This window comes from Tachypleus tridentatus, chromosome 13 (genome assembly GCF_004210375.1).
Source record: "Tachypleus tridentatus isolate NWPU-2018 chromosome 13, ASM421037v1, whole genome shotgun sequence".
Taxonomy (NCBI): Eukaryota; Metazoa; Arthropoda; class Merostomata; order Xiphosura; family Limulidae; genus Tachypleus; species Tachypleus tridentatus.
The window spans coordinates 260,958,468-260,980,932 of NC_134837.1; the positions used below are offsets into that span (position 1 = coordinate 260,958,468).

Genomic DNA, 22,465 nt, shown 5'->3' on the forward strand with positions numbered 1-22,465 from the left:
GTTCACCTGAATATACTACAAACATAAAACTACAATGGATACTAAATAATATGGTACTAGTATTTTCAATTTGAAAGTCACCTTACGCACACATTGAGTAAATGGCCAGGTCAGAAATTTCTATGGTTTACCTATAGTCAAGCCCTAAGATTATGTCATTGACCAGAGGAAGGAAATTCAGTCACTAGTACCTACTATCACAACATCTTTATTTGGATCATAGAACCAAATAAGTAGATTGACTAAGGTTTTTATAACGAACATAACTGCATTTATGAATAAAGTCCAGAAACAATGTTCTAATCTACAGTTCAAAGGCCAATCGTTAGGTCATTCCAACCCGTGAATTGTTGTGGAAATATTTATGATGTCAGAAAAACATGTAGGTTCAACAAGTCTTGACACAAAATGATAAAACCACACAACCCCAACAATTTTAAAAGGTGGACATTTCTTCTTCAGTTTGTACCTAAAGAAGGAAGAGCCACCTTTCGGAAGTGCTCGGGTTGTTGGGTTTTTATTATTATAGAAATAAAAGCTTTTGAACATACCTAAAGCTAGCGAACATAATCTGGTGTCCCAAAAATTTACCTCTCGATGTATAACAAATTCACTAACAATTGTTAAATAACAACCTACAAATAAATAAATAAATGTAAAAATAATTCTAATACATGAACGGAAACCTATATAATGAACAATGATACAACTGCGTACTGTATCACAGCCAGGCTGATGAGCTGGTATTAAGCGATATGGCGTAGTTACTATCTCACTCGTTATTCACGGCGTTTTGCTTTAAACGAAAGAGGGTTAATGACATTGAACCGTATATAGTTGACTATCTCTTCCTTAGGGCCTGGCATGGCCTAGCGCGTAAGGCGTGCGACTCGTAATCCGAGGGTCGCGGGTTCGCGCCTCGTCGCGCTAAACTTGCTCGCCCTCCCAGCCGTGGGGACGTATAATGTGACGGTCAATCCCACTATTCGTTGGTAAAAGAGTAGCCCAAGAGTTGGCGGTGGGTGGTGATGACTAGCTGCCTTCCCTCTAGTCTTACACTGCTAAATTAGGGACGGCTAGCACAGATAGCCCTCAAGTTGCTTTGTGCGAAATTCCAAAACAAAAATCTCTTCCCAGCTGAGTGACACAAACCTTGGCGTCAACATTATTAAATATTCAATAAAACGTGGTGCAGAGGCTTAAGAATTTACTAAAAAATCATGTTACTACAGTAAATGCTTGGCTTTCTGTAAATAAACCCAAGTAAAATATTATATTTCATAAGAAATGCGTTAAAAAAACATCAGGTTAGTAAAGGGTAAGGAGTCGGTTATTGTACTACGAGATTGAGGGGTAAGACATTCTTAGCAATAACTTTGTTCGCCAAGGGCGTTGCGTTTATCACTCTCGAACACTTTTGCTGCAGAGAGTCAATGGTTTGTTTTATTGTTAGGTAAAGAACTACATGGTGAGCCGACTGGAGGTTATTCCTGTCAATTAAGTAGGTGATATAAAACGTTTCAGTAGTACACATTTACTTGTTGATAATTTGTTCGTTTCCTATAGCTTAAAAAAAATTTAGATTAAATACTATGACACACGGAAGGTAGAATTTTTGAGACGTTATTTTTAATTCTTCTGAAGTTAATTGACATTCGGTTCAAGACAGTAAAACAAAAACTGTTGTTGGGGGAAACTTTGTGCTGTACAGAGTTATTTAAAACAGTACAAAGTCTCGCTACATAAAATTTAACAAGTTTTAAACATGTTAGCCAGAAGAGGAAAATAAAAAGACTTACAATATTTCTTGTAGTTTATAATCTTTATTTTTAAGTCGCATGATTTTCGAACAAAGGCTATCCACAGAGCAATGACCAAATAGCTCATCATAAAGGAAGGCATTCTTATCATGTTGACCAGACAACACAATATTTAATTTTCTGCACATCAGATAGAAAATGGATTCCATGTATATAGTTGGTACAGTTGCTGTCGACTATAATAAAAAAATGTTTACAATTTACTTCAGGATGGTGGTTTTATTGCAGTTGGGAAAGATGCAACTTTCTCCTTCATAAGATATTAACTGTTTATTATTAATAGTTGATTCATCACAGTCTCGGATGTAATCTCCACATTTTCCCACAGTTATAGCATTTTTCCTGTAGTCCTTTGAGAGCTGTTTTAATTTCCTTACATTATTCCTTCAGAAGGTGCAGTTGAAACATGTTTTGTCCTGTGGTTTACTTGTCTATGTTCTGATTGGTTACAAAATTAATAATTTAAATTCCCCATATCTCTCATAATGAGGAGTTAATGTTTCTACACTATTTGATCTGATAGTTCAATAATTTCTGGAAGATGTCTTTAGCTGTTTTTCTGGGACAATCATTGCCAAATGAAACAACTTCAATAATTTATATTGTTGTTTATATCTGACTTCCACTGATGAAATTTTAATTATTTTAACACTAATATAATTATATTTTATAGAAGAAAATGTTTTAATATTTGAAATGTATATATTAAAAATGTTTTAATATAAAATAACTTAATAAATGATAATTGCAAACATTTTGTATTCTTAGTTTAAAATAAATTTGATTATTTTCATCCATATGGAAAGAAAATTTATATGGATCCTGTATGTTTGACAGAAATAAACTTAAATTTGCTTTTAAATACACAGTAAAAGAATGGAAGTACTTTGTTTGAGGGATAATCTTTTTTCTAAGATAAATATCACTTTGATAGATTGTTTAGGCAGAGTATTCATGATGAAACTTTGTAGAATGCACAACAACTGTCTGTTTTGGAGACACAAATTTAGAGGATGATGTTTTGAAAGTCTTATGCCTTGACTCATTTTATATTAACACAATTAAATCTTCACTAAGATTCCAGATTAGAGGTGGGTAACCTGTGGCTGCCATTGGTTGAGTCTACAGGAAATCTCCCCTCCAATCAGAAACAATGATAATCCAACCAATCATAACACGCTCTCCATAATCTACCAGGGCACTTTAAGAGACTGACAACACCTACACACATACTGAGTTGAAGATAAAAGGCAGAAGACTTTTGAAACATTGTCTTCTTCACTTGTGTCTCCACAGCAGGCAGTTGCTGTCCATTCTACAAAGTATTATCAGGAATATCACTATTTAACAATTCATAGACCAATAAGTATACCATGAATATTATTATTATTTATTTTCAACTTTGAAATGTTTTATCTAAACGTGCTCACAATTAACTTACTACTACTGTTCTAGAAGTTCAGTCTTGTACATTGTCCTGTCAAAATAGGTATTATTGACTCTACCATTACAAATCACAATGCATGTCTTACAAAGAACAAATTCATAATTTTATTTCACAATAGTAACCCCTTCTATTTATTACATATTCACACATTAAACACTTAATAAATCAGACCAAATAACAATAACTGATCTAAACTAAGCTTAGTTGCCAAAGCTTACAATACAACACCCCTTGAGATAAATGTTACCTACTGAAACAATAACCATGACTGTTCGTTATGTACACCGAAATAAAATGATTACTTTTCAAGGAAAACAAACAAAAAAACTCATTATAAACAGTGGTGTTAATGTGTCTTTAACAAATGCTATAATATTAACAACAATTGCAAGGTTGAAAAATTAACAGTTGCTGTTTGAGCGATGCTGTGGAAACAACTTCTGGCTAACGCTTAGCAGTAATAGTTACAAAATACTAAAATCACTGTAACAGGTCAGTTTATCTAAATTAACAAAAACTCAAACTATTCTAGGAAACTAACAGAAACTTTATGAATATATAATCATTGATCATTATTTCTAGGCCCGCGTAGTTCAAAATGTACTGACAAAAAAACAAAATCATGCTGAACTAGTAATTATTCTGATATATCAAGCACATTTGTGTGGTCAGGAACAGTAGCACATGTAACACCCTGGCTAGACTAATGTATTCCTTACTTTTACCACTAGGCTTAACAATTTTTTTGATAATGCATCAAGTTTCAATAGAAAAGCAAACAAAAGATACATTTGACTCTGTGAGGTTATAAATAGTTGAGGTCCTGATTTCTTAAAGCATTAATAGTAAAATGTTCTTCCCTGACACATAGAGAACAAGCTGTACAAACACTGATATCTAAGTACACATTGAAAAAAAAGCAGTGAGTTAAACCTAAGCTCGCTATCATTCGATATAGAAACAGAAACAATATATTAAAGATACAGAACAACAGCAACCAATCAACATCCTAGTCAAATGTATATGATATAGCAACTTTAATAAGTAACATAATGGATATTCTTTGCAACACCAATCCTCCCATTGATACATATAATTCACAGGTTTGTTGTAATGAATTACAAGGTACTTTTGTCACTTAATATAATGTAAATAAATATACTTATTTAAACAAAATTCAGTGTTACCACCTCTTTCTGGAACTAGCTTTACCATTTTATTACCAACTCATGTTATAGTGTGAATTTCTTCCCTGTTATATCTGATTTGTTTGTTTAAGTGCCAAACTAAACAAAGAGCTGTCTGTGTACTGCCTTGTGTGGGTAATGAAACCCAATTTTTTTTAGCATTATAACCCCACAAATTTACCACTGAGCCACAGGAGGGACATTATAATGTATAAAATATAAAAGTTAATAATATGGCACTGCTGATAACAGCTATACAATCAAGAAATCAATGAGGATTGGAATATCACTTAAAAAAGCACACTTTGAAAGCTACTTTGTGGTATATAGTGATTTAGCTTTTTGGCCTTAAAATAATAGAAATACTTTAGCACATTGCTAGATTTTTCAATACATTATAATCTAGCCTAAAAAACTATCCACTGTTTATCCCTGAAATCACTTGATCTCTACATACGTGGTATCTAATCTCATCAATATCCAAATGAGAACAGTTTAATTAGTCCATTCCACAGAACACAATAATTTTCTTCATAAAAGTAACTTATGGTACAAAGTCATCAACTACGAATTATACTTGTTCTCAACTAACTTACCGTAATTTTACTTTTCATACAGATACCTAACAAACCTTGTTCAACTTGAATAACATTTTTCAACAATACTGTGACCTATTACTCTTCTCAGTAACATACCTAAAAAATGGATATCTCAAGAATTGTTATTCATCATCATCCTAGCTAACAATCTTTTGGATAAACCATCTCCATCCTTCATCAGTCTATCCTACCATCCTTCTAGTCCACCCTCCTCTCTTCACACCACCTTTATCCTTCTTCAAACTACTCTACAACCTTCAAGGATACAATCTCCATCCTTCATCAGTCTACCCTACAATCATCTTAACACTCTTTCTTCTTCAAACTACTTTATGACCCATGAGAACACCATCTTTATCCTTCTTCAAACTACTCTACTTCAAAATATTCTCCAGATCACCACCAGGGCTATTAAATGACCTTAACTACAATCTTAAGGAACACTAACTTCATCATTTATTAACCAACTTCATGTCACTACTATATGCATGCTCAGCTGTCCACATTAACACTAATTTATACTGCAAGAAACCTTATCAACAATTCTAAAGTAAAACTATGCTGGTCACCATCTCCACTGATAACAAGAATAATCTAGTACTGTTATCTAATACATCTTCCACTCTTCTTCAGTCTGGTCTACCAGCAAACAGAGCATCATTTTAACTCTTCTTCAAACTAGCCTATTTTTATTCTTGACTGTGATAATTTATTAAAATTGTTTCCAATCTCCTTTTTAACAAAGCTTAATGCTGGTAGAGTATACCATATCTAATTTTTAAGAATCAACATCACATTATTACAAATCGCTACTTCAATTGAATAAGCCAATTTTACAACTGTACATTGGACTGTCTTAGTTCCTTATCATGTTTTCTTGCAGGGTTTTTCAGCCAAGTTTATAATTATACAGAACATCTTTCTCGGTTTTTTATCAGGTTGGCCAACAATTAGACACTGTTATCTTCACACATCTTCAAACAATTATTAGAAAATACAGCAGTACAGTTAAAAAAAAACAACAACATCTGATTAAAACGTTTTTTACTTCCAGTACCACAATACTTAAAGCACAAACATTAAAACATACAAAACAGCAAAGTTAAATAAAACAGAAGAGTACATAACTGTTAGAAAAACATCCATGATGAAGTTGGACACACTCGCCACCACCAAAATAAATAAACTTCTCTTGTATATATATTTACACAAGTAGTAATACCATTTTAAGTTGTTTAGTGTATGTTTTTAAAATACATCATCAACTGAAAAAAACCTTCATAGGAAAATTAACTATTTGCTTCTTCTCTTAATACATTTTGTATAGTAGATCCAACTTTTATTATTCAGGTTGCATGGTCTATAAGCTCAGAACTTTTAATTCATGACCAAAGACATAGAAACAGCTAAAAATGTATGACCAAAAAGTAAGCTTACCTGTTTTAAAATTTCAACACTGATATTTACTTCTGAAAAACTCTCATATATAGACCACATAATACTCGGGCTATTTCTGAACACTGAGTCTTCTATTTTAAAAAACTATTTAGACCAATAACTTTTGGCTAATATTCTGAAAGACTTTTATAGACAAATTGTAACACCTTTTGTTTAAACACAGATTTTGGGTAATTTAACTCTCTGTCTTTGAACAGCCAATATATTGGCTTGTAGATCTTTTGTTTTGAGATCAATCCCACACTTTAAATGCTCTATTTATTCAAAATAAAACTAAACATACTGCTGTTAAGGAAATATCTGCAATCTTAGAGCCAGTCTGATAGAAGAATGACGTGTTTTCAATAATTTATGCAAGTATTCTAAACTCTTACTTTAGGAAAAAGAAAATGATCACACCCACTATGCCTTGTCTTTTAACTGCTGAGCAACTTAGGAAATTTATTGAGGAACTTGTTTAGGAAAATGACCTTGATGATGAAAACTCTGAAAGTAAGAAATCTCACTTGGATAGTTCTAGTGAAGATGAGAGAGAGGAGTCCTGTGGCAGGCCCTTAATATGTGAGTACAGATAAAAGCAAGAGAAAGACCAGTGGTTCCACTATGAGACAAAGAAAACCATGTTCTGGATTTAGACTTAACAAGATGAAGCAGACAATTGTAGGAGGATATTATGAGAACAGTAAAGTAGTAGCAGCCTGGAAAGTAGCTGAAGAAGACAATAATGATTTGAACTTTTCATTCCATGAACTCAAAAAAACATGAAGCTGGATTTGGATGAAAGCCATTCACCACTGGATTTTCTCAAAGCTTTCCTTGATAAAGAAATTGTGACCATTTTGATTTCTAGCAACGATGGATATGCAGCAGAGGTTTTGGATAAAAACAATCCTCTAACAAAATGATCATTATTTACCTCAAGGTTGCCAGTTAAAGTTTGCAGCTGTCTTTAATTCTATAGGTTTGGACCCTCAACCAGGATCAGGAAGTACTGGTCCACAACTCGATATCTCTACACACACACTGATTTCATCAGATGTTTGCTAGGGACAAGTCTGAGATCACTTACAGCAGCATGCTTCACATCAGGAAACCAGATGCTGAAAACAAACCAAAGATTGTGCCGTTTGTGGAGAAGTTGTTTGAAAAGTTTGAGGGTGCCTTCTACCCATATTTAAATGTGTGCGTATCGACAAGATTGCTATTGGCTGGTAAGGTAGATTTGGCAGAAGCAGTTCAATGCAAGTTAGTCCCAAAATATCACATCAAGACATTTGGGCTTTGAGTTTCTGCAATGGTCTATGCTGTCAATTTGACAATTTATTTCAGAAAGGACAAGGCATAGGAACCTGACTTTGACACCAACTCTGTTCATGCTGCCAAAGTTTTTGATCGTTTTCTGAAGCCAACAGGCATTACACTTCAGTAGCTTTTGCAGACTATCTGTGAACACACATCTTCAACTATGCTAGCACATTAACTGTGTCAATTTTCCTGCAGAAGTGAAAAGTCTGAAACAACCATCAGGAGGTGAGGCAGTTTTAGGACTCAGAAAACAAAATACTGTCAGTTTGAATGGATAAAAAGGCAAAAAAAATGTTTTGGTATCAACCAAAGCTGCTGTGTTAACTGTTCAAAAGAGAGTAGGAACAAATATCATTGTAAAGTAAAAGTTGTGGATGAATGGCTGAAATTGCATGGACCAGATAGTGGGATATTATAGTATGCACAACCACAAAACTCAGAATTGGTTAAAGAAAGTATACTATTAGATTATCAAAGTAACTCAAGTAAATTCCCACATCTTGTACAACTTATGCAAACCAAAAGGGACAAAAAGTGAGCCTGCAAAGTTTTCAAACAAAACCCTCACTGATGGCCTCACAAACAAAGCTGCACCTGAAACATCATAAACTGCCACCAAATAACTAAAGTGTGGAAAGAAAGGGAATAAAGTGAAGAAGGTGGTTGGAGCCAGACATCATGCATAGAATGCATGGACAAACCACATTTATTTCTAAATACAGTGGAACCCCTCTAAGCAGCCACTCCTCAGATTCAGTCACCCCTTGAAAACGGTCATTCAACCACAGTCCCTTTTTTTGTTTACATAATTCCTAATTATGTACAGTGGAACTGCTCTAATCAGGCCAGTTTGTCTCAGTCCCAAAGGTGGCTGCTTTAGAGGGGTTCCACTGTAAGTGCTTTCTGCTTTATCAAAAGCAAAACCACGTGTAGCACTGGCCTAGGCACGATGATTGCTGTACATAGATGTATACATTTGTAAAATGTTTTTCCAGAATTTCTTCAATTATTACTTCCCTTTGATGTAATGCATGTCGATGCTCCTTTCTTTAACACAACGCAGCTTACTGATGGTTTCAATGATAATTATGGACATACATTTCAACAATCTTCATCAATTACTTCCCTTTGACGTAATGCATGTCGATGCTCCATTCTTTAACATAACACACCTTACTGATGGTTTCAATGATAATTATGGACATACATTTCAACAATCTTCATCAACCTGTCATTCTTAAAGTTGATATTCACAATAACTACAGTGCTTGGACTTGGTAAGTTATGCTTGTGTGAATATTTCTTCATCTTGTCTTCCTTCCTACCATTCCTCTACAGTCTAAAACTAATTTATCTTTCTCAAATCCTTCATGTATTTAGTAGAATACAAATCTACATCCATTTCCATTTTCTGTAATGTATAATACCATATATACATTTTTCGATAATCAAGCATGCTTAGACCACTTTGCAAAAAAACATCTTCCAATACATTCTCTTGTGACCCTTTTTGTTCCATCTAAAGTCTCCAGTTGCTCCAAATATAGTTAAAACTTAAAAAAAAAATTGAGAACAGAAGAATAATGTAAAAATTCAATTAGAAAAAGAAAAGAATTCAAACTGCTACATATCATGTAGTAGTTTGTTTTTGTGTCTGCAAGCTACATAATGGGCTCCTTGCACTGTGCCTCCGACTGGTATCAGTCCCTTCATTCGTGGCATTATTAGCCCACAAACTGAATTCTGAACCACAGTACATTTTCTTTAGTTCTGAAGGATATTAAACATTACTTTAATATATGTTTTTCAACACAGTGTCACATTAGATACAACCATGTACTACAACTCTGTGTCCTTTTGTGATTTTAGACAATAATGTCTCTTTGGACAATATTATTTGACATGTCACAACTACCTTGTAGACACAGTAAAATACATAAGAAAGGGTCCTTGTTCATTTACAACTTGTTTGAAGTTAAGAAGACCCTACATACTGAATTAAAAGCTCACAGACAGAAATTGTGTAATTTACAATGAAAGATATACATCTTAGCCAAGGAGTCAGAGGAAGAACAGTAGAGACAGAGTAAACAGATGTAATTTGGTAACTCCACTTTCTTTATCAATGATCATTTTGACAAAAAATCTTAAATGCTTTAAATAAAAAATGTGAAATATCAAATGTTTTCTAAAATGTTTTAGTCACACTTTAATGACTGCTTTTTAATAGTTACCAAAAACTTTGAATAAGAAAGAATCAGCTCAGACAAGGACATTAATCAACCAATCATACTGCTTTGTCTAATTTTAACAAAAACATCATTTATCCAAAAAGATATTTACCTTGTGATATTATGAAGCTTATTTCTGTGATATATGACTGACTGAATGTATATGTAGGTGATCAAATTAAAAATATAAAAAGGTTAAACAAGCAATACAGTCATGAAAAGTGCCTCTTTTTTCTTATCAGACAAGAAAAGTTTGTGCTATAAAAGTAAAGTGCTAGTTTCTAATACATTACAACAATTAAAGTTCATGCTTCTCATAATCAGGCTAGAGATCTGTTTTCCTAAGACCTCAAGTGTTAAGGAAATACAAAACATGTAAACTACAAAAAGTGCATCCGACTGAGCAGATTTAGATTGTCAAATTTGGATTGCATGCATAAAGATTCTTTGTTGTTGTTTTTTTTAAATGAAAAACAGAAGATTGTAGATTAAAAATCAAGCAGGAGATAGACTGACACTCTCACTGGTTTAATTTGGCCTACATATCAACATGATCATCAAAACAATCCATTGAAAACCTTCCTTCTTTGAATGTACAAGTTGTTTATAAACATGTCAACTGTAACTGACAATTTACCAAACTGTAGAACACACAGTTCACTAACAAAACAGCATTATTATCACTTTTAATTTGTACGTAAGTTACTTTGCTAGTTAACACTTAGAAGCGCAACAAATGGAAAACAATAATTACTTATCACTTTTAATGAAGAAAATTTATAAACGTTTCCGTTCCAATAAAACTGTTACACTACACGAGAACATGTAAGCTAGTTAGGCATGGAAAGGAACAACGTAGGTTGCTGGGAAAAATCCTCGTTTCGAACGCATCTCCCCCTCCCACCAATGGGCATCAGAACGATCAATTACTGTGATAACGTCACTTCTTTTGAACTCCAGTTCTCCAGGCTCCTGAGCTTGGAAATCATAGAGGGCTTGAACCAGAAACTGAGAAATATATACCATAAATACCTTTAATATACAAGTGTTCGATACATTTTCTACAAACTTCGAGAAACTTCTCTTAGATGAATAAAGGACACCTAAATATTGGGTTGAGGAATAATTCGTGAGCGTTTTTTCAAGTTAAAAAAATATATTCATAAATGAAACGCTTTCGCAAATTATTTCATGTCATTTGTGAGATAATTTTATGCTCTAATAGATGGTGTGCTTGATTTTCATATGTCTTTAATTTTTGCTTTCATTTTCAGCTCATTAAATGGAATGTCAAGTGGGCAAAATCGAGCATTTTCGACACCATCTGCTTTTCGCATTTAATTTCTTGCAATTTCGTTTAAAACAATGCATACTATATACCTAGGTATTACATGAAATACAGTATCATAATAAATGTTTTGGGTGTAATGTGTTCATGCATTGAAGTATTGTATAGTCTTGCATGTAATGCTTGAATGAACTTATTTAAAAACGCTCAAGAATTATTCCTCAACCTAATACATCATTTGTAAAACTTCTTTGTTAACATGGATTAACAATGGTCCTATTGTATGACAGGAACTTTAAATTAATTGTAATTAGGGTTCCTTAATATCATACTAAAACAGTTTGTCTTTCACAAAATTAGTTGATTTCTTTAAACTACTTGTTGAGGAAACAGGGCTATTCTGAGCAGTAATCACATAGATATGTTATGTGCCCTGCTCTTCCTGAAAAATTATAATTTATCTAATGACTTACAAAATAATATGATGTGATATTATATACATTTTTGTTAACTACGTATTATACATTAAGACCACCCACATACATGATTGAATAGTTATGAACCAGTGTTAACCTATCAATCACTACCTGTGTGTCAGCAATCAGTGTGAGAGCACTACACTTGATACAATTCTTGGAAGAAATAATGATGTAGTGATAACTGAAAAACTTACATAAGGATAAACAGTAATAGCAGAACTGTTTTATCAAAGTTATGTAATTACGAGATTTAATTTCATGTCACACATTCAAGCCGAGAAAAAGCAACATTCAGGAAACTGATACATCTACTGAATTCCATTGTTTTTTGTTGAAATTGACCAACAGAAATATTTTTTCACAAACCTGTTCAGGTTGCATATCCACAAGTGTAATTTCCTGGGATCGGCTCACCGAGGCTGACCGGTGATACTCTACAAGTTCATTCAGTGAACTAAACTTGACAACCCACAGGAAGAACTTGCCTTGCATATCCCGGAGCACTTTGAAATGTTGTACACCATTTGGACATCTTTTAACAAATGTGGCATATAATAATAAGTAACATTATAAACCAACTATGAATCCAGACACAAAACAAGTACAATAAGAAAGAACACCGAAATTAAATAGTATTTTCGATGACTTACCAAACTATAACTATGTTACATGACAATACTGCTAAACATTCATGATCTATATTACCCATCACATGTTATCTATGTGAAGAGTGTTTCTTATTTGTGTGATGTGTTGTAGAAAACAAACATTTCATTCAGTTATTTTAATTTTCTATGCACTATAAACTTGCAAGTTTTCTGAAACCAACAGGTGAAGTCACATAATGAGGCTATTCATATTTCTACTCCCATCAGATGGTGAAAGATATGATTAAAGTTGGGTGGTTAGTGTTAGTGAGTTATATTGAATTAATGAACTGTTCTCATGTGAATCTTATCTTACAATGTCAGCACATTTTAGATTTTATCAAAAAATTATTTTCAAACTACACCCCCTTGTTTTAATCTAACAGACACCTACAGGTACACTTCTTCAATCCTAAACTATTTCACATGAAAATATATCAAACACAGTGTTGTGTGAAACCTGTAACAACATGAAAATGTGATTAATATTCCATAACTATAAGATGTCAGAAACTGTATCTGAAAGTCAAAATTATTTAATATCAGTGATTGTAAGTCAGGAAAATATTAACAGAATGTTTCCACATTTGTTTTACTCACACACAAGCCCTGTTTTCAAAACAACTTTAATCCATCTCCTGACACAATGGAAGACCCAAACAAGCCCATGATTCTCTTTTATTAGCTCATGTTACAAGTTAACTTAACCTTAATCCAAGTCATGATATCATGGTGCAACTTGTCATGCTCCTAATTTTCCTGTTATATGTGTCAGATAGAATCTTACAAAACTCATGGAAGACTGTTATCTAACATCAGCTTCTAACTAAGAACCTAAACAAGTTTCTAATTTTCTCAGTTATCTAACATCATCTCCTAACTAAGAACCTAAACAAGTTTCTAATTTCCTCAGTTATCTAACATCATCTCCTAACTAAGAACCTAAACAAGTTTCTAATTTCCTCAGTTATCTAACATCATCTCCTAACTAAGAACCTAAACAAGTTTCTAATTTTCTCAGTTATCTAACATCATCTCCTAACTAAGAACCTAAACAAGTTTCTAATTTTCTCAGTTATCCAACATCATCTTCCAACTAAGAACCTAAACAAGTTTCTAATTTTCTCAGTTATCCAGCATCATCTTCTAACTAAGAACCTAAACAAGTTTCTAATTTTTTCAGTTATCCAGCATCATCTTCTAACTAAGAACCTAAACAAGTTTCTAATTTTCTCAGTTATCTAGCATCATCTTCTAACTAAGAACCTAAAGAAGTTCCTAATTTTCTCAGTTATCCAGCATCATCTCCTAACTAAGAATCTGAACAAGTTTCTAATTTTCTCAGTTATCTAACATCATCTCCTAACTAAGAACCTAAACAAGTTTCTAATTTTCTCAGTTATCTAACATCATCTCCTAACTAAGAACCTAAACAAGTTTCTAATTTTCTCAGTTATCCAGCATCATCTTCCAACTAAAAACCTAAACAAGTTTCTAATTTTCTCAGTTATCCAACATCATCTTCTAACTAAAAACCTAAACAAGTTTCTAATTTTCTCATTTATCCAGCATCATCTCCTAACTAAGAACCTAAACAAGTTTCTAATTTTCTCAGTTATCCAACATCATCTTCTAACTAAGAACCTAAACAAGTTTCTAATTTCCTCAGTTATCTAACATCATCTTCTACCTAAAAACCTAAACAAGTTTCTAATTTTCTCAGTTATCCAACATCATCTTCTAACTAAGAACCTAAACAAGTTTCTAATTTCCTCAGTTATCTAACATCATCTTCTAACTAAAAACCTAAACAAGTTTCTAATTTTCTCAGTTATACAGCATCATCTTCTAACTAAGAACCTAAACAAGTTTCTAATTTTCTCAGTTATCCAGCATCATCTTCTAACTAAGAACCTAAACAAGTTTCTAATTTTCTCAGTTATCCAACATCATCTTCTAACTAAGAACCTAAACAAGTTTCTAATTTTCTCAGTTATCTAACATCAGCTTCTAACTAAGAACCTAAACAAGTTTCTAATTTTCTCAGTTATCTAACATCATCTCCTAACTAAGAACCTAAACAAGTTTCTAATTTTCTCAGTTATCTAACATCATCTCCTAACTAAGAACCTAAACAAGTTTCTAATTTTCTCAGTTATCTAACATCAGCTTCTAACTAAGAACCTAAACAAGTTTCTAATTTTCTCAGTTATCTAACATCAGCTTCTAACTAAGAACCTAAACAAGTTTCTAATTTTCTCAGTTATCTAACATCATCTCCTAACTAAGAACCTAAACAAGTTTCTAATTTCCTCAGTTATCTAACATCATCTCCTAACTAAGAACCTAAACAAGTTTCTAATTTTCTCAGTTATCTAACATCATCTGCTAACTAAGAACCTAAACAAGTTTCTAATTTTCTCAGTTATCTAACATCAGCTTCTAACTAAGAACCTAAACAAGTTTCTAATTTTCTCAGTTATCTAACATCATCTTCTAAATAAGAACCTAAACAAGTTTTGAATTTTCTCAGTTATCTAACATCATCTTCTAAATAAGAACCTAAACAAGTTTTGAATTTTCTCAGTTATCTAACATCATCTTCTAACTAAGAACCTAAACAAGTTCCTAATTTTATCAGTCCTCAATAAAGTGTTTACACATTTCATAACATATAAAGTATTTTATGTTCTGAAACACATCTCCTGACACACAGTATCTAATCGTCTAGCTGTTATTCACAAAACCACGCTAATACTGTATGATTAAAACATGGAATTTGACTTACTTAACAGAAAGCGAGAAATCTCCAGGGGAACTTTCACTCACTCTGATAAGAAATGCTCCCTCATGCTTGTTCATAAGTAGCTTCTCTGCATCTGCTCTTGTAATTCTACCATAGTACCAACTGAAACACATCAAACAAGTTTCTGCACAGATCAAATTATTCTAACAACACACACACACACACGCACGTTTTCCTAATGAGGAAATTAAATTGAGAGTCAATCTTCAGGAATTTCACAATTTTTGAAGAAATGTTGTATATTAATGTTTTATGTTAGTAACCTGGTGTGTGTATACAATATTCTTACAACAGCATTGCTATTTCTGACACCAATATTTGATAGTCCAGTGTACCTTTAAGAAAATACATGTAATACCTGAATGCATTAATAATATTCCTTTATCAACACATAAAGGTTTCTTTACATTGCCAAATATATCTATCTACAAAAATTTGCCAAAAAGAACACAGCTTTCACACAAGTTGTACATATAGTGGTGTCAAACTTCAAGAGATTAGACATTAGTAACATTACATAAAGCAAAGAACTGGGTTTTATGCACATTTTTTTAGGATAGTTTAATTAATAGCATAAAACAATTTATATATATATATATATATATGTGTGTGTGTGTGTGTGTGTGTGTGTTATAACTAATGAGATATAATCAGAATTTTAGCCTAAAAAATTGGTAAGTGCAGGGATACGAAACTGATGAATAGGTAGATTCTAAATGTTACAATGTTTTGTGTCCGATTAATTTTGTGATATTGATACTTCTAATTAAATTGGATCACAAAAGTTCCTATATTATTTCATAAGTTACTACTTTTTTAAGTCCTAATCTATGCAGTCAATTTGTTTTGATTAGAAGGTTTTTATATTCTTTTATTATCCAATAATAAATTTTTTAATATTTCAAGTGGGTAACAAGGAGCTATTTTAAATGTTCTTCCTTCTTCCACATTTTTCTATCACCTTACAAACAAAACTACAGAAAGAAACAATTTCTTATATATATAGAGAGTTAAGTAAGTTACATTAAAACAGTTTTGAATATAAAACTTAACAGGTCATGTGAGGACCACAGCTGATATAAAGTTCCGGAACATATCGAGAACTACCTACTGACATTATCTCATGTTTCATAGGTAATGTGATGTCACCAACAACTGCTCATCTTTTGGAAAAGTACGTAATGACCCTTTCCAACATTAAATATTCATATATTTTCCTTTCATATTAGATACAATAAAACAGTGTGAAGAAGACTGAGTGTCAGACTGTTGCATCATTGTTTGATTTGGTTAAGTGTGTTGATTAGGCAACACATATTTAACATTTGTATCCATATGCACCAACATACATGTCTATATTCAATGTGTAATAATTTCATCATTGTACCCCCCCCAAAAAGTTGAATATAACCACCAAATGATTTTCTACATATTGTAAGCTGGTATCAGTCCATGTAAACACAAATTTCTTTGAAGACTTTCCTATACTTACATTGAGCCACAAGTAGGAAAGACACTATCAGAGTTTGAGGAATTTGTTTTCATAATTATTATAGATTAATATACTCTAGACTTTATTTGCATTATTAGAAAGCTTTTGTATGTCCACAATATTTGATACTTTGAATATCTTTAACCAAAGTAATAGGAGAGGTTTAATGTCAACTCAGGTTAAAAGGTTACAATCACTAAGCTAAACAAATAAAAATATATCCACTATACTGTGTTAAGTGGGCTTTTCAAAAATTACTTAGAACAAAAAAGTGTCCATGCTAACAATAATTTTGTTGACTACAAGGAAAGTACTCTAACTGAATAAAAGCATTTAACCTAGAAGCAGCTCTCACTAAATGAGAGAGGATGTACTTACTCATGTTTCTTCATTTCAATATAATTACTTGGGATGAGTCCTTCTCTTCCATCTAACTCTGCTCTATACCAGTTCATATCATCTTCAACATTTAATACCTGATAAATGTTAATTGCATATATAAATTTTATTATAAGTCTAAAATATAACATGTTTAATGTGATTTTATAGTTACCATGTTACTGGACTTTTATTTGTACACTAATGATAGACATGTACAGTGTATACAAGATAATGTGGTTTTCAGTTTACCTACTAGTTGTAACTCAAGCTATGTTTTCTATCCCAAAGAATCAGTAAGAAATTTAGACTTTGTAAACATACTAAAACCCATTTTGTAGTGGATAGTTTAGAAATATGTTCCAAAGCAAAACATGAAGACACAAATTATTGGTAGACTGTAGTTTAACAGCTTTTACACTATGAATAAAAACAGGTCAAAGTTCACCGAGTTTGTACAGGACTAAACTTCTTACATTTCAAAACGACAAGTCAAATAAAGATAGCAGAAAACATTCCAACACTGGCAAAACATTTAGTGAGTGTAGAATAACATAGAAAAAGTAATATAATAATAATATATGTTGTTTTAACCCTACAAGTGTTGGTAACATATTATACATTTGTTCAAAAACACAGGTTTACTAAGAGTGTATTTGCATGAAAATATCTTTACATATTTGTTTTAAATTTATGTTTACAAGTTTATAAAGTAAAATTAGGGTTCATAGCAGTATTAGGATATAGAGATAGAATATTAATTTGAAACTATATGCAGAGAACATTTCTGAAATCCTATATTTGACCATAACTTAAATATTTAAATCACTATAACACAGTATTTTAAATCAGAGTGTATAGAGTTACATAAAGAAAGTAAAATACGTCAACTGTCACCACAAAATAACACACAACTCTACCAACACTTGTAGATCAGCTATAGGTGGCTAACTCTTACATGATAACCCGAGGATTGAATTTTAACATAAGTAACCAGTGTAAACTCCAAACTGACAAATATGTTTTCTAATTTTTTACTCTTGATAATTTACACAGAAATATTAATAGGTACACTACACTTACAATACCTCCTTACTTGAAAATAAGCCAGAAGTTTATGGAAGCTTGTGCTAATAGAGGAAAATAACAGATTAGGAAAAGATAAAGGAAACCAGACAGGAAATAGGGTTAGGGTGAAAGCTGCTATAGGAAGGGGGGAGGAAAGAAGGAAAGTTGAGTTTACAACTGTTTAAGAATAAAAAAATATCATGGATATATGGACAGGTTCTGTAAGTAAGTAACAGTTTCTAATATATTTTAAATTTTGGCTGTTTGGACTGAGTTATAACACACTCAGGAGATCTGCATGGAAGGGGGGGGACTCTTACTACATACAAAGTTGTTTGTAGGGATAGAGAGCATATAAAGTCTAAAACTAGAAATGTTAGATTCTAAAGTACAAAATACAACAAGGAATGTTGATTATTTAAAAGAACCCAGACTTAGATGCAAGATTATCAGAGACATGCTTGCAGCAACAAGTGGTCTAGTTTGACTAGTGAATTATATCAGCTCCAAATAAGCAGGATATAAATAAGATATCTGAAAAACTCTCAAATAAATTTAAAATATTCAAATTAAACATGCATAATGGCGAGAGGCTTAGGAAACTGACAATAAAGAAATTAACAAAGTTTGAATATAAAGAGTTAAACCATAAAAAAAGCTAAATAACAGCCTTAAAGACATGTCTGTAAGCTTTAAAAATAACCACAGTAAGATCACAAATAGGCCTAGATCTTATCCTTCTAATGCTAGATGTAACAGAAACAAAGCAGATGAGTTCAGGGCTATTGATAATCAGAACTATTTTTAAATTTTAAGTTACTGAACAGTGATAGGAAGGGTGGGGTACTATATATGAGGGATGAACTGGATCATGTTACAATAGAAAACAAAAAAAAAGAATAGTTGAGAGTTTGAATCTATGCAGGTTACACAAGAAGGGAAGAATACATATGACTGGAAATCATTTTAGCTTTCTCTTATTTATGTAAAGACACTGAGAAAGCATAATTAGTACATTAGAGTAAATATGGTGATGTTAAACTTTTTGGGGCATTTTCATCCATTCTGAGAAGATTGAATTTTGCCCTTTAAGTACCTTAAGTGCAAAGTAATGCATTCATATTATCAGCATTTGGATCATATGATATAAATGGGGATACATTCAATAGCATGACAAAAGGATTTTACCTAAAAATATTAAATTATTCAAAAGAAAGTTAACTAGAGAGCTACTACATTTACTGTAGGTATAGAAAAGTTAACTTGTGGGATAAGAATTTTTTTTTTTTTGAGAAAAGAAAGGTGAGAGATGGTTTTAATAAAGTTTATATGATTATATGGAGGATTGAAAAGATACAAGTTTCCAGTTTCTCTCTACTTTATTCTGACGATTACAGGATGAGAGGACAAGTTTAAGATTTAGAGAAATCAGGTTCAAACATCAGTTTTATTTTTCTAACAGGATGTTTCATGTACAAGTTGTTATTGGCAGAATTGGAGGCCAACCTCTTAGAGCCAAATTACAAGGGTATCCACGACGTCCTCAAAAATAAAGGGTAGGTTTAAATATTTACTCTTATCTAGGGTGAGTGTGTAAGGACAACCTTGTTATCCATGTTATGTTTTGACACATTAAAAGATTGGTGGACTGTGTAACATTATATCTCGATAATAGAAAGTTCAATAAAATTTTTCAGTCAAGATTAATTAACAAATGTGTACAGAGATTTGTCCTCATGATTTACACCAGATGGAAACAAATGATATAAATTACTTTGAGCTGGAATAACATGTGAAAAGATAGAGAAAGCTATTTTTGACAAGGACAACTTTACATGTAATGTAAAATTATGTTGAATTGTTTATGAATTGTTTGCACAGAATATTTTTTTTTAAGTTATAATACTAACAACAGTCTTGGCAAAAAACACTTTACTATCTTCAGTATCTAAACCATCAATCCAATGTCATCTTTGACACATGCATGTAAAACAACTACTCTAGAAGTTTACTGTGTATTTCTGTGTGATAATTGCTCACATCTTTAGTTATATATTTTGGGATTCTTGTAGCTATAATGAAAGTCCTTCCCTTTTATTATTATTATTTTTATTGCTTCAGTACTTACTCATGCTACCAAAACTAAAAGATACACTTATATGTCCACTAAACACTTCTATTTTACAATATACAGTTTTTCTTTATAAATGCATACAATTTACTTATTATTATTATATCATGGTTTTCAAAACTTCTGTGAAAGTAAAATATAATTTTTACTCATCATGTAAAAATATTTATTAAATGCAGTTTTTTTAGGCCTATACTGTACATTAAACTTCAGATTTATAGATGGCATAATGTCCGTGATACACACTATAACATTTGTAACTGTTAATTTATAATAATAGTATTTTTGTGAATGATTAAATCAATCTGTCACATTTTAGTTTTATATTAAATTAATTAATTTATTACAGAGTTACCAACAGGCAACATCACACACAATATTATTGAAGTGCTAAGATGTGCTACTAATACTATATTAGTCTATAGTGGTATATTTCATTAATAAGAAAGTTAAATTTCAAAATTGAAAAATGTAAAAGCTTACCTTTAATATCTGTCCTTTCTTAAAGCTCAGTTCGTCATCGGCAGTTGCATTAAAATCATATTTTGCAATGGCTTCCATTTTCAGCAGGTTTTTCGGAATTAAATACACTTTTCAAGCAAATGCTATACCTCTAAAATAACTTTGTATCGTGAGTACAATTTCAATTTTGTTAGTGTACAAATACCGAAAGTTAAAAGAATTTTTCTTGCGAGTAGTAGTACTAGGCCTATACGCTATACTTTTATGGTGAACTATAACTACTACTAGTGGTATTACTTTCTGCACGGTCTACGCCTAGAAAACTTATCGTTAAGTCATACTAACACTAGTCAAACATGGTACAAACTAAAGTCTAAAGAGTAATTTATTAGTATTAGTAATACGATTAAAAATAAGATGTTTATGAGAACAATGTCAACATGTACTGTCAGTTAATATTATTAGTTTAACTGAAGTAGCAGCACTGTATACCCAGCAATTTTCACCCAATGTTAATTGTACTTCGAGCTCATTTAGTTTGATCTCCTTTTTTTTCACATCACGTATCAGTAGAGTCGTATGTAGTTCATACTGCAAAAAGATTGAGATTTATGTTTAATAAGTAACCAATTTGTTAAAATTATTAGCGTGTGCGTTTTGACAAAAGTTATTAAACAATTTTATTTGTTATAAAAAATCCACCTACTTTATATTTTTATTATTGATATTACTTATGTAGAATTTACTGAAACATAAAATATTCAAAATTTGCTTAATCTAGGGGCCTTCAGTTACAAATATATCTTTGCCCACACAGCAAACTCCACGATATTGATATTACTTCTAATTATAGCCAGTGTTTTTTTTACATGGTATGGAGATTCATTAAGTCCATGGAGTGATACGTACACATGTTCAATTTTGCATTTTCTATTGTTTTTTTAACATTACTTCGCCCCTTGTGGATGGACTTTTCACCAAATTTGGTATCAAGGCTTTTTAGGGGCCATGCAAAATTGCAGTTTCTTATTTTGTGTTTTGAAGTTTGTGAGTATTTTTACGTTTTTTAGAATAAAATATAGGCGAAGCAACTTTTCATGTCCTAAGATAACCTTTCATTAATCATGAATTTACATAACTTCCATCCAGTGGATGGGTATTTGAGCCAGTAATGAATAAAACGTTTTACTTTTGTTGGTATCACATAAGTGCATTTCCTGAACCATATAAAAACCAAACTAAAACCTCGAAAGTAATTTTATAAACAAAAAATAACAAACATGCTAATACCTTAAAAATTAATTTATATATGTCAATGTTTTTAAACGAATTAAGTTCTGAATTAATTTTGATTAATTAAAAACTGAATTGCATGCAAAACTTATGAAATGTAAAAATGACAAAAACTAAGAAATTAAAGCAAAAATTCCGTGAAAACGAAATTTAATGGGAAGGTACCATAAGAAGTGTATAATAGAATGTTTAAATCTTTACCACAATGTCTGAAAAATCAGCTGTGATACTGATATTTATTTTTCAGTCCTAAAGTAAACCCAATTGTGTTTCTAGGGTTTAAAAATCTTCTCTTCACACACACACACGTTTTATCATTTTTTTCAAATAAGGAATTAATTACTTAACGATGAAACAACGTAAAATTTTTAATT

The 22,465-nt window shown here is 31.8% G+C and overlaps 1 protein-coding gene across 1 annotated transcript; it reads right to left on the minus strand.

Annotated features, from left to right (window-relative positions):
* Positions 1–3,348: 3,348 nt before the first annotated feature.
* Positions 3,349–21,359, minus strand: LOC143240901 (growth factor receptor-bound protein 2-like). The gene is made up of 5 exons (XM_076484145.1): positions 20,820–21,359; positions 17,138–17,235; positions 15,250–15,369; positions 12,181–12,346; positions 3,349–11,055 (listed from the first exon to the last, which is right to left on the minus strand). The coding sequence occupies exons 1-5, from the start codon at positions 20,895–20,897 to the stop codon at positions 10,882–10,884; spliced, it is 636 nt and encodes a 211-aa protein (XP_076340260.1). The 5' UTR covers positions 20,898–21,359; the 3' UTR covers positions 3,349–10,881.
* Between the last annotated feature and the right edge of the window lie 1,106 nt (positions 21,360–22,465).

Bases quoted from the DNA above. Each gene is read 5' to 3' on its own strand.
- LOC143240901 (XM_076484145.1), bottom strand. From the start codon at position 20,897: ATGGAAGCCATTGCAAAATATGATTTTAATGCAACTGCCGATGACGAA. The intron at 15,370-17,137 runs GTAAGTACATCC...GATGTGTTTCAG, and splicing joins ATTGAAATGAAGAAACATGA to TTGGTACTATGGTAGAATTA. The intron at 12,347-15,249 runs GTAAGTCAAATT...ATTTGTTAAAAG, and splicing joins GATTTCTCGCTTTCTGTTAA to ATGTCCAAATGGTGTACAAC.